At 38.8% G+C, this 14,208-nt stretch overlaps 1 protein-coding gene across 1 annotated transcript in view; it reads left to right on the forward strand.

The window, feature by feature from the left end:
- Positions 1-3,591, forward strand: part of LOC105397931 (hemicentin-1) — a 256,295-nt gene extending 252,704 nt beyond the window's left edge. The window contains exons 16-18 of the mRNA XM_038107476.2: positions 226-343; positions 1,186-1,317; positions 2,561-3,591. Coding sequence (XP_037963404.2) covers positions 226-343; positions 1,186-1,317; positions 2,561-2,746 — 436 coding nt within the window. The 3' untranslated portion in view covers positions 2,747-3,591. The remainder of the gene's footprint in view (positions 1-225; positions 344-1,185; positions 1,318-2,560) is intronic.
- The last annotated feature ends 10,617 nt before the right edge of the window (positions 3,592-14,208 follow it).

The raw sequence follows: 14,208 nt of genomic DNA on the forward strand, positions 1-14,208 counted from the left end.
ACATCATTATCCAGCAATGTGCAAAAAAGTAGTCCAGTTGAGAGGTCATATTAAGATTTTGATAAGAATTGCATCGCTGTGCGCTAAGCAATGCCGTACATAATGTGTGTTCTAACTGGTTCAATGTGTGTCCTCCATGATCTAACTCGTCCATGTGTGTTTCTCATGTTCTAACTGGTGCGCAACGTGTCTACCCCATGTTCTAACTGGTCCAATCCGTGCCAGGTCCGGCCCGCCGCCCGGCAGTCAGCCCGGCTCCCCGGACAAGCTGCGGGAGAAGGACGACAGCGAGAGCGATGACAGGAACCCGGATATTATACCCTCGGATACAGACCAGATGCAGGTAACGAGTGTACTCCATCGTCTGCAGCCCGTAAATGTTCACTACTGGACGTAGGGCTCCCCAAAGGAACGCCGCGACACTCTGTCCTCGGCCTTCCTCATCCAGCCACTACCTTTTGGCCACCTGCCTAAGGTCCAGCGGGCTGGAGGTCAACCCACGCTATGCTTGCCTGTACGTGGTTTCCAATTGAAAACTCGTTTACACTACGCCTATCGTTTTTTGCCAAAAAAGTCTAAAAAACTAAGTAGGTATATGTACTTATCAAATTAGATATGAAATCTATCTCAAGGTAAAACGATGATTTTTCAAGTATTACCTACGAACGAATGCGAAATTCAAAAGCTTTTCGGAATACCTTTGAAGTAGCTTAATGCGAAATTAATAGAATATTGAAATATCATTAGGCAACTTCGTACTCGCAGAATAAGGAATTATATTTACTCATATTTCTGCGACTTGTTATTAAATGTCTGACTTATTGAATGTTTGTCGAACTTTACGAAAAATGGGAGCTTCCTCCTTTTATGTAACAAGCATTCTTGGAAACAATTCATAAAAAATCTATAAATATACAAGTATTTGTCAATGTACGCCTGGAATTATTTTCGGACATTGACTTATTATATTACTTTCTTTTCGGAGTTATAATATTTACGATACTTCTAGCAGTTACCACCAGTTGATACATTCATTGGTTAGTACTCTGAGCATTCATTAGATAATGACCTATCACGAGGGTACACCCAAGTCTGTGTTGTTCTATGCCTGTCACTACCACCAGCCAGTCAAGCCTAATCTACACATCTATTTTGCTGTCTGTACATAACCTTGCTTGTCCACAGAGCGAGTACTACCGTCAGCAGCTAGTGTCGACGATATCCCCAGCCACAGGGCGAGCACGGGGCAGCGTGGCCGGCGTGCGAGCCCTGCCCGCCTACTGCGCGCTTCGCCCCGCGCCCGCCGCCCAGCACAATGTGAGTGGACTGTAGTACCGTCAGCAGCAGCTAATGTCTAATGTAGTATTTGTCACCGGCGAGAATAAGAAGAGAAAGCTATTCAATAGTTGTAAGCTATCGGCATCGGTATCGTCGGCAATGCTGATGAAGTGGACGCACTTGAGTAAAATTCTATCTATACAAAGAATACTGAATGCGATGCGTCAAAAAATACGTTTGCAACAAAAATAAAACAAAACTGAAGAAATTCAAGTACAATTCTTTCTCCTATGAATTTCATTAGTTTCAGGTAAAGCAGACTGTAAACTGCATTATTAATTATTATTATCTGTATACCTATTAATACTTATTGGAATTTTTTAAACAGTCTTGTAATCTCAGTAATAATGCTCATCCAATATTATCCAGATTGAAACGATTTTAATCTCGAACAACTTGGAATTTTAAAGCCCCGTAATCTTTTTACTAAGAATCCCCATTGTGCATATTGACCTTTATTTTTCACGGTGTAAGGAGGAAAATGGAGTGGCAAATACCATCCCCGGAGATGATCTTTCTCGATGCGTGAAATAAGAAAAACAGTGACAAACAACGAAGATTATTCTTTTTTTATATAAAAATGCTCTAAAGACCCTTGTATTTTGAAAAATAGGTATTCGGTTTATATTTAGGTTCTTGTTTACAAAGTTATAATTTTAAAACATCAATATTTATTATTTATGCACTTACTTGTTAATTAAAAACATTGACTGTGCCTTATGCCCCTTTAGTATTCAACCTGGCCGATACCTCCACAGGTTTACCTAACAATTTTTAGGTTATTATTAGTTATTAGAACGGTTAACCGTTCTAATGTTAGTGAAAGACTATAGCCCATTTCACGGGGAAAGACGTCTGACATAACATAACCCTTGGAACATTCGAATAAGGTTTGTTTTTATCCGGTGTCTTTAATTCCCCGTGGAATGAGATATAACATAACACATCCGAAACTATGCCGTCCATACAAGGGTAGTATGGATTTGGATACTCTGGTTTGACAAAAGATTAGAAAACTGTCATGCAATCGATACGTTTAATGCAACCATAATAGAGTCGTGATTGGCGCAATAAATCTACAACCTACTCCACAAGGGAATTTCAACTCACTCATAATCAACGCCCAACTTCCTACACCTTATATTTACCCAACAGTTCCAAACTAGATAGATAAACATTAATTACAAAAGCTACCAAACTGACATAGAGTATTCTTCCACAGAACGGCAACAGCATTCCGCCGCCGGCGCGCTTTGCCTCGGGGTCTTGCACGCTGCCTCGCGGCTCCACCGTGGCCGCGGGGGACCGCTGCGGGATCCCCATGCAACACCTGCGCACCCTGCCACGCCCCCTCCCCGCGCCCGCGCCCGCCGCGCCCCGCCCCCTGCCCCGGGACACCCCGCTCTGACAGACCACGCAACTATAGGACTAGCTGTAAATACTTTTTTACACGAAAAAAATAATGGAGACTTTTTTTCAAAGTGTGTTTGAGGTGTGTGTTATGTCTCGGGTGTGCGATTCAGTTTGAAGACTGACGGTTTGTGGTGAATGGTTAATTGGAGTGTCAGTTCTGTGTTCGTTCGCCTAATCTTTGCCTGCCATGCGTTTCCTACTAGCGGAAATTTTGTAACATTTATACCTTTGGGATACGAAAATGTATTGCGAGCGAGGCGGGTGAGTAATAGCGCAAACAAATTGTAAATCAATTCGGAACAATGTATCAATTTTATTGTTATTGAAATTCAATTTTTGTGCTTCGTTAAAAATAAATTTTAACGGGATGTAAGTATTAGTTGCAAATTGATATTTTATTGTGAAAATCACAACGTTCAGTGGAGTGGTTTGAAACAACTCTGCGCGATTGAGTAATCCCTTGCAATTAAGACTTTGCTGATCGCATATTAGACTAATTATATCAATTTTAGAACAGATTTGTTCCATACAATTTAATTTTTACATACACCGACCAAGCATATATTGTATATGCTGATATCATTAACCGCGTGTTTCATAATGTCTGGAAAAAAATCGCTCTATCTCTCTCTCTCTCCAAAGTCGAAACGTACAATTTCACAGATAACCTTTATCAAGGCGTAGTTTAATTAGAGGGTTACTCTATACTGACGAAAAATTCACGAACGAGAGCTGTCGTGCAATCGGCACGTTTAATAACACGAGATAGAGTCGTATCTCGCTCAAAACGCTCCGAAACTTAGTTTTTCGTCCTATTAAGTGATCCCTCAGGCTCTAAATCTTGTACAGTTTAACACTCTGATGACATACGGGTCATTTCTATAGTCTCGTCCAATATTGAATAGATAGGTCTAGGTCCTAGATCTGTCTAGGTCTAGGTCCTAGATCTGTCTAGGTCTAGGTCCTAGATCTGTCTAGGTCTAGGTCCTATATCTAACAATGCATGCTTGGCCGGAATACTTTGTCGAGTGATGGTTGTGAAACGTGTAAGTATAGAAAGCGTGACGTGAGTGTAAAAATAGCTAGAACATCCATTATCAAATTATGAAAATTTACCATTTAAGACATAGTCGCATAAATTGTTGATACCCAACGAACAGTTAGGTAGAAACTTACCGTTATTGTAAAAAAATGAAGATGTATCCCTTAGACATAATTGTAAAAATATGTATTATGTTTTCTTATATATTTTTCCAATAACGGTATAACATTTCTGAGTAAATTGAGAAAAAAATGTAACCGATACCTGTATTTCTAAGATATTTTTATTTAAGTTTATTAAATTGATCGGGTATAGTGATTAATTAAATTTCTATAATACCAGGAAGTATGGAAGTATACATACACAATTCGGAAGAATTATCTTTGTAAACATGATTATTTTTTAAGATTACTGTGTAATGGTGGCTCGCATTATCTATATTTGCTGAACCTCGATGTGTAGGTTTCATCACGATGTTTTCTTTCACGTAAGAGAAATGCTATACATCCCTGTTGTGAGAAGCAGCTATCACGTCTCTAAAGAGTTAGGTACTTGATTGACAAAAAACGAACGAACGACAGCACTGGAGGGTTACTCTATACTGACGAAAAACGAACGAACGAGAGCTGTCGTGCAATCGGCACGTTTAATACAACGAGATAGAGTCGTGCCTCACGCCTCACGCAGCAGCCGAAACTACGTTTTTCGTCATATAGAGTGACCCTCCTGTCCGCGATATCTCGTGGCGTGGGGGTATGGTCACGACACGCTTACGACACGACGTGGGAAAGATCCCGTCCATTGTTGCAGACGTGAGGAGTCCGCAGTCATCCGCTTTCCGGGAAGCTGATATAATACAACGAGATATACACTCACGGGCAATGAAAAGGTTCCACTTAGAAAATCACCAAATTATTCCTAAACGGAAAAGGATAGCTTAATTACGCCTTCTGCAAAATTGAAGTACTTTAACAGAGCATCAGGATATTATCAACTAAAAACGGTAATATTTTGTTAAAATTTTAAATTAAATGTTTGAAAAATATGATGTCGGCTTTTTGTGAATGGAACTTTTTCATTGCCCGCCAGTGTAGTTGTGATTAGAGCAGCACTCTGATACTTCGTTTTTTGGAAGCTAAAGTGACCCCTTGGCTGTTGCCACTGGGAGGTCAAGTAAACTTAACATTAAATTTTGTTTGGGTTCTCAGAAAAACAAGCTCTAAAGTAAGCAAAGTTGAAACATTAATCGTTGGTGCGTTTGTATTGAGAAATTGCGAGGAAAGTTACGAAAAGTTTCCAAGTTTAGGTGCCTACTGCCTAGATCTGGGAAATGAAACCAACTAAGTAATTTGTTATTTTTTTACACGGCATAATGTATTTTTTGTTTAAAGGCTTCTTTTCTCATTAAAATGACCCAATATACTCAAACGTAACTTTTACGTCTTTCAGTTCATTATTAAGTAGGTACGGTCAGCTGCATAAGTTGTTATACACTTCTGTACCTTGTCAAACTGAGGAACAGTCAATGCTTTAATGTTTGGATAGGCGGTTTGTTAGATTGACAAGGTTCAAAAGTGTATAGCTACTTATGCAGCTGACTGTACATCTATTCTTGATTTTTATTCAGTAAGTTTTTTCCATTCTATTAGGTACTAAACATTTTTAAAATAATCTAAAATTTATTCTTTAGTTACTGAAACTGTATACCCGAAAGATGAACTTATATTATGCTTTATTTTTTGTGATAACGATTAAGTATCAAAATGTGTATTGAATTTCTTTTTAAACCTTGTAAGTGTAATGTATGTTAAATGTCCAAGATGGACGACTTTGTACATATTATTATTAGGTACATCATAATTATAATGTTAAAACAACGGTGTAAATATGTTTTGTATCATAATAATTATGGTTAATCATATTCGTGTCTTAAATATATTAAGATTATACTGAAATCAACGATACTGAATGGATGACGCCATTTTGAAAATAGAAAATTCTGAATCTTATTTGTAAGTGATATTAAATATCTATAGAATTTGAATATAATTTTGTTGCTAGCTAATAATTCTAATATTACGTTATCGATTTTGTGTTGAATTTTTTAAACGGTTTCTGTAAATAGTTTGAAAATCGAATCCAACTGATTATCGGGACGGTTTCATTCGAATATTGACGAAAAAATAAATGGAAATACTCGCAAATGTTCTTTGATGTTTTATTGAAATATGTATGACCCGAATTTTAAAATGTTTACTCATGCATGGCGCTCACAGTTTCTAGTGAACTGAAAAAACTAATTTTTCTATATTTAAAGTTTTCTAATTCTCCTTCTATTGCTCCTTTTATTCTATTATGCCCAGTGTCTAGTACAGGTTTGAGAGTTTGTCAAAAACTATAGAAGTTTACGTTTTCTCGCATACAAAGTGGCGCCTCTAGCGGAAACTATCATGAAACTTTTGACAGATCATTTATTCAGATGACAGGAGAAAACGTAAACTTTTTTCGTTTTCGTAAATAGCAAAACCCGTACTATAGAGGCTCTGGCCATTCTTTCTTTCCACTGCTGGCGCGTCAAACAACAGGTACCGTACCACCACCGAGAATTAGCAACAATACCAAACCATAATGAGCATCGCTCGCCTGTCAAACATCTGTCAGATCCATACAAGTTACGTCAGACTTGATAGACAAGCGACAGTCTCAATGTCAGTCAAAATGGAAAATGTCCACAGTGGCTTAAGGGCTAAGAGCTTATTCCGTTTAATGCGGGATTTTCTCTAATCGCTGTTTATCTACGCCCAGAAATACGGTCTTTAAAAAACACTCTATCGTAATATTTTATTTTCGACGAAATATTACCTACCTTATTGTTTTATAACTTCATTGTTCAATGTCACAATGCATTGTGTGGGACTGCGAAAGCAATCAAATTCACAAATTGTCCCGCTTTCCGCTTATTTATTTATTTATTTATTTATTTATTTATACACTTTATTGTACACATACAAATAAAAACATAAAAGAGAACAGTTACAAATCAAAAAACACAAACGTATACAAAGGCGGGCTTATTGCCAAAAAGCAATTTCTTCCAGCCAACCTTCGACTGGGTGAAAGAAAAATGCCATTAGATCCCTTAACTAATTTGAGTAGGTACAATTATCAAACTGAACTTAGCCTATGATTTAAACCTAACCTTAAATTATTACTGTATAGATTACAACTACTTACAACATAAAATATACTTATAAAAATAACATCATACTTATATATAAATAATACTACATAAATATAAATACATATATATATATAAATACCTATTTTACCTGCCAACCTAATGATTCAAAATAGTGATGCCTAACATTTTTTTTAAAAGTTGCCATTGATGGTGACTGTCGCACTTCCTCTGGCAAGGAGTTCCACAAACATGCTGCCTTCATTGCGAATGAATCGCTATAAGAGGCGGCATTATGATCAGGAATGCTCAACAATTTGTTCTGTACTGACCTCAACGCTCTGCCCTGAGAATGAGAACACAAAAACGAAAACTTGCACTTCAGGTATTGGGGAGATGAGGGGTTATTTAAAACACTGTACAATATGTTGAGAATGTGAGTATTCCGGCGAAGGCGAATTGGAAGCCACTGTAATTGAGCTCGATACTCAGAAATGTGATCATATTTGCGCAATCCGAAAATGAATCGGATGCACAAGTTCTGGAGACGTTCGAGTTTGTTGAGTAGCTCTTCAGTGAGGTCAAGATAGCTTACATCGGCGTAATCAAGAATAGGGAGCAGTAAGGACTGTGCCAACGTAACTTTAGTGTTCAGTGGTAGAAAGTACTGCAAGCGCTTAAGAGAATGGAAGGACGCGAACATCTTCTTGCTGACAGCATCTACTTGGGGAATCCAAGAAAGTGCGCAATCCATGATCACGCCAAGATTTTTTACCGAAGCTACGTATGGTATGACAGTCTGATCGTATGTGACTCTCATGACAGCTGACACGTCAATTTTACGAAGCATTCGTGAGCTTCCGAGGATAATTGCTTGTGATTTCGAGGGATTGAGCAGTAGACCGAAAGACTTGACCCACTTAGAAATAATTTCCAAGTTTTCATTAATACAACTAACGGCCGTGTTCAAGCTCTCAGGTGGTGCACCGGCATAGAGCTGAAGATCGTCTGCATATAGGTGGTAGTTAGAAGTAAGTTTGTTTGCCAGGATGTTGATAAACAGGGAGAACAGTAAAGGAGAAAGGACGCCGCCTTGAGGAACGCCAGCAAGAACTTGACACCAAGAAGAACTCTCAGCATCAGTACGTACACACTGCTGACGCCCTTTGAGATAAGACTCGAACCACTTTGTAACTGCCGGAGATACGTTAAGAGATTGAATAACACCAAGGAGTAACTCGAAGTCAACCGAGTTGAATGTATTGCTGAAGTCCAGCAACGCAAGGACTGTAAGTTTCTGATCGTCGATGTTGTGCCTGATGTCATCGGTGACTTTTATTAAAGCTGTAACTGTACTATGGCCTGGACGAAAGCCGGATTGAAATGAGTTCAGGAGTTGGTTGTTGGAGAGGTAGGAGGACAACTGTTCGAAGACTAGGCGCTCGAGAACTTTGGATAGAAAGGGTAGGATAGAAATGGGTCGGAACTGGGACAAGGACGTGGGATTAGGGACTTTTGGTAATGGAAGAATGAAGGCCTTTTTCCAAAGGCTGGGAAAAGAACTGCAAAGTAAAGAATAGTTCATCAAATTCGTGATGTGCGGTAAAATTACGTCCAGAATAGAAACTATCATGCGGGCACCGATATCATCAATACCTACAGCTTTGCTAGTAATATCAGAGATGCATCTCTTAACGTCACGGCCAGTAACAAGTTTGAAATTGAAAGAGGGGCAGTCAGGGATAGGCAAGGAAGAAAGATGATTAAGAGCTTCTGTTCTAATTTGGTCATTTAGAACTAATGGAGGTGTAGAGAAATGCTTGTTTAGAGCAGAGAGGTCAATGTCGAAGTTAGAATTTGCCTTAGACTTCCCTATGCCCAGTGTTTTCAAAAAATTCCACAATTGTGAATTATCACAGTTTTCTATGGATGTATGGATGTATCGGCGTTTTGCGTCCCTACACACTCTATTGCAGCGATTCCTCAACTCCTTGTACACTTTCAGGTTCTCTTCAGTTGGTTGTTTCTTGTAGCGGTACTTGGCGTGATCTCGTTTCGTCATGAAGCCTTTGATCTTGTCCGTAAGCCACGGGGCAGGGAGCTGTTTGACACGGACAGGACGAAGGGGTGCATGTTTATTAAACAGGTTCGTGAGAAGAGAGTTAAACATAGTTACCCTCTCGTCAATATCATCTATGTCGTTCAGCTGTGCCCAATCAATGGCTTTTGCATCCTCAAAAAGCCGCTGCAAGTCCACTTTTTTAAAATTACGTTGGAGAATAGTACGCTTTTTAGGTTTGGGAGTGCGGACCTTGTAGGAAACATAAAGAAGATCGTGGTATGAAAAACAATCAGCTGTGAACTGACCGTGTTTCATAACAAGATCTGGAGAAGAAACAATGATCAAATCTAGGAGAGTAGGTTCTGAGTTAGGCGGGTGGTGAGTGGCCTGAAGAGGTAAAATGTGAAGGTTTTTAGAAGTGACAATGGACTGCAAGGTATTAGAACGAGAGTTGTTTTTGAGAAGGCAAGTGTTGAAGTCACCCATGACGATGGTATTGTCGAATAAAGGGGAGAAATCTTCAAGAAGCTTCTCGAAGGAGGAAAAGTAATTTACAGTCATTGAAGGACTATAGCAAACTCCGAGGAGAATCCTGGTGTAGCCTAGACGCACTTCTATCAGAAGGTGTTCGGCTTTCTCAGAATACTCACTCGGAGATTTGCTGACGATGGTAAAGGGAATATGACTACGTAGATAGATAGCCACTCCACCTCCGCCTTTGTTAGTTCGGTCGTTCCGAATAAGCTGAATACCTGGAAGAGGGTAAACGGATGAGTCAAGAGAAGGTTTTAGCCAGGATTCAGAAACAAGAATGGCATGAATATTATTATTATCAAAAGATGTAAGCATATCGGAGTAATGAGCCGGAATACTCTGAGCATTTATGTGAACTACATTCAGAGATTTCGGACAGTTCGAAAACGCATTGTTGAGATTCGAAAAGAGAGAAACGTAGGACAAGTCACAACTGCTGGCTGTGGCAATAGAGGAACAAGAGAGAAAAGAATCATCGTCATCATCACTATGGGCAGAATCATAAATACTCATATTAAAAATATATACTTAATAGATACAATACAATATACTACTATGTAACTAAATATACTACTCTAAAACTATTTGTTATACTAAAATATTTTACCTGCACTATTATTGCCAAAAACCATATAATATTTTGTACAAAGAACATAATATAAGTGTCAAATACTTATTCTGAGATTTTGTTACAAATTTTTAACGTTATCGTTACTAGATATAGTTCGTTACCGAATAAAATTACAGATTAACTACGCTTATGACATTGACAATTTGACATTGACACTTGAAAACAAACACAAAACAAAATTAAGAAATACGAAACTGAAGGTGGAATAATTTTAAAGAATAATTAATTACCTTCAATCTAAAGTTCGAAAAAAGAACACTGAAAAACTTGGTAATTAGGCACTGAAAAACACACATTAGCGCTTGTCCTTGGACACAGTGGCCTTACTTCGCGTCACGGGTGCCGCGGCCGAGGGAGCCGGCTTGCTGGGCTTAGACAAAACCTTGTCACCGGGTGCCTTCGCGGCCGCCGTGGTCGTCGGAGCTGCTGCAGGATGCTTCCTGCACAGCTCGTCCAGCTGCGCCGCCGACACGATCTTGACGCGGCTGTCATCAAGGAGCTTTACATACACGGCCCCATTGGCCGTCCAGCACGCCCGGATGCCGAAGTGCTTGCGACTGCGGCTGTACAGCTCCTGCCTTGTCCTGGTCAAGAACTCCGAGACCACCACTGAGCTAGTCTTAAGGCACTTCTTCTTGGACCAAATGGTTGCCTTTGTGGACATACTGGCTAGTCTGACAAGAATGGGACGCGGTCGCTTGGAGTTTGGTGCACCCAATCTTATGCACTGCTGCATAGAAGACTCTTGGAAGTCAGCGATCCCCAGCTTAGCCACAGCAATGTTGGAGATTACACCAGGAAGGTGCTCATTGGGGTCTTCTGATATACCAGAGAAGAGCAAGACCTTGCGTCGACTCTGAGAGTCTAGCTCGTCCACCTGCTGCATAAGGCCAACAACTTGGTCTTGGAGTAAGCGCAAGATGTCCATCACTGACTTTTTGAACACCTCAAAGTCCTTAGTGAGGCTGTCGAGATCCTTCGTCTTCTCCGGGGTACTAGAAGCCTTCAGCCTCCGCTCGTAGTCCTCCATCCAGGACCCAAGCACCTTCTCTATGCCAATCTGTTTATTTAGGATGTCTTGTGCAGTGGCCATGATTGCTGTGTTTGTTTTTATTGTGTAAGGTTTGGCAGGTGAGTGCAGTTTGTTGCTACTGCATACAGTAATAGTACTACAGTTGTAGTTTAAATAAATAGCAGTCAGCTGATGTTGCTAACAATTATTAGTCAACTTTATGTATATAATTATACCAAAAAACTGTATTGAGACTAAAAATTTATATTAAAACAATAATTAATTAAAAGATCTAATTAATTTACTTGTTACTTTTTTTGCTGCTACCTCCCAAAAAAAAAAAAAAGCTTAGTCTATGAGGAGTACATTTTCACCCTTTGGGTTGCTACAAATATAGGTACTGTTTTGTAATATCTACAAGTGTACAAGTATGTATAAGATACACGTCACGTTAACAAAAATTTCTAATGTGAGTTTCTTATTATTATTTTTCAAGAACATTGAACATGCTCACGACTCTGCCATATCTAATAAAACGGAAGCTATAACTGTATTTACTTTGAATCCAACCATGGATTATATAAGAGTTATTACTCTTATATAATTAGCACTAATGCAATCTAGATGCGCAGGGGCTACATTTAACTACTATACGTATAGGTATTTCACGCATAATGGCTCACCTTAGAGGCTGAATGCGGAAAATCAGCTCGTGACGATAGATAGATAGATACATAGATAGGGGCTCACTTGACTAAATACGAAATTTCAGAGAGCTGCTGGTTCAAACCACGGTTCTATCTCGCTGCATTAATTAAACTCACCGATTGCATGAGCTCTCGGGAAGTTCGTATTTCGTCGAGATTAGCACAAACTTGTGTCGTCGCTGAGGGTCACTTATCTCTTTTGGTGACTGTATAGAACATCTAAAATTAAGTAATATAATATAATAATATGTATAATTGGAATAGCCAATATAAATATAATATAAAATAAAATACAATGGACAGTCAATTTATTTTTGATGACCGTAAATTGACTGCCCTATTGACTCAGAGTTCTTAGTAGAGGCATACAAATATGCTACAGATACAGAAACATGCAAGTTCGGCGACTGAATAGTTTATACGCCACTGAAACACATCGCGAAGGCTGTACCCCTGTGGGAGCTGACTACCTGAACAAAGCCGGAGCGCCTTTTATTTTTGAAACCTCCAATTAAATTTTGGTTATAAGTATTGTATAAGTTGGTAGTGGCTTTATGGTTTTAAAACATTATGTTTAAAATTTGAACACAATATTTATGTTTTAGTTTGTAATATTCTGATGCACTGTTAAGGGCGAATTCGTCCAAACATCATCTTACACGAGAATAACTATACCGGAATAAAATTTATACGCGAGTAAATATCTAGGATAAGAACATTTGCATTCTACCAAGTTATACCATGATTAATGGGGAGTAACGCGTGTGAATTTGCCGCTAGGGGCGCTGGTGTCGACTGAGGTTAAGTGACATTTTACTTTTCATATAATTTGTTTGGCGGGCTTCGTGATAAATTATATTTTCGTTCATTTCCCTGTTGAAAAGTGATCTCTTTTCGCGAAATTATCGCAAATATGGATTATTTATCGATGAATGTGCACGCTTTGAAAGCTGAATTAAGGAAAAGAGGCGCATAAATAAGCGGTCTCAAAGAGCAGCTAATTCAGAGGTTAGTTTGTTTACTGTTTACAAACTTATTTTTTACGAAATGTATGCTTGTTTGCTTAGGTAACAGCTATGTTTTTGCTTTTTACAGACACCAAGACTATGACCGTAACAGTAACTTGGTTGTTAACGTAGAGGACAGCATCATACAACAAAATGATTCAGTGTATACTGTTGAGTGGCCTTAAGAAACTTTGTATAGCAGTGTAAACACTAAAAATGAAACTCCAGATCTAGATATTGTCACCAATGAGTAACTACTTTGGAATTTATGTACAGTGTACGGTGGCCTGCGCCTAAAAGTATACAGGCGGAGTTTTTAAAATAGCGATCCCTGATGATGAAGGGACCAGCTACATCTGTTATAAATCCGGGGATGTGTTGTGTGTGATGTGTGTAGCAGTGGTGTTTATGTGGATGTGCTTGAGCAGCATGTGAGCTTGAGATCGCTATTTTAAAATCGCCGCCTGTATACTTTTAGGCGCAGGCCACCGTACATACCATCGCTCTTACGGTGAATGAAAACATCGTGATAAAACCTGCATATCTAGATTTTCGAACCCACCAACCTGCAGAGGACCAGTGTGGTAGGAAATGGTCCAAGCTTAGGAGTGGAGTTTAGACCTTAAGGCGGACATGGACAAAGGCTCCATTCGAGTGAGCCAGGTGCAGGTACTGACACCCCCACAAATAATAGAATACTTAGTATACTATACTACCATTATTAAGTTTCAACTAACAACTCAACCAGCATTCATTGTGTGGATTACTAATGTGTTATATTTTTTTGTATAGCAGTGTGTTTAAACGGAGAGGATAAATAAAAGTTAAATCAGTGTGTAATTCTTTTATTTTTAGTGTATTTATTAAATGCCTAATCCTTATTTACATTATGTTCTTTCTGAAATTGGTTATAATGATTTTCACAAACACGAGATTATCGGATAATAATTATTTCACAAGCCACTGTTTTAGAACAGTTTTATCACTTGGTAACATATGTCCTCCTTTTCTTTCCCAATATAACGGATCTGAACAACATTGCGGCATAGTAACTCGATATGATGATAGTTATTTTATAATTAATAAGCTTATAAGATTCAAGATTTAAAAACTTTATTTGGCGCCAATTTGATAAAGTCGCCTTTGATAAATTTGACAGCTATGGTACCTCTTTACCTCAGTCGACAGTGGCGCCAACTGGTGAGCAAAAAAACGGTAGTCCCCATTGAATGAACGAGGAACGAAACTGTAATGCAACTAAAATAAAAATAGTTGCGTTTCAAA

The sequence above is a fragment of the Plutella xylostella genome, chromosome 25, assembly GCF_932276165.1.
Source record: "Plutella xylostella chromosome 25, ilPluXylo3.1, whole genome shotgun sequence".
Lineage (NCBI taxonomy): Eukaryota > Metazoa > Arthropoda > Insecta > Lepidoptera > Plutellidae > Plutella > Plutella xylostella.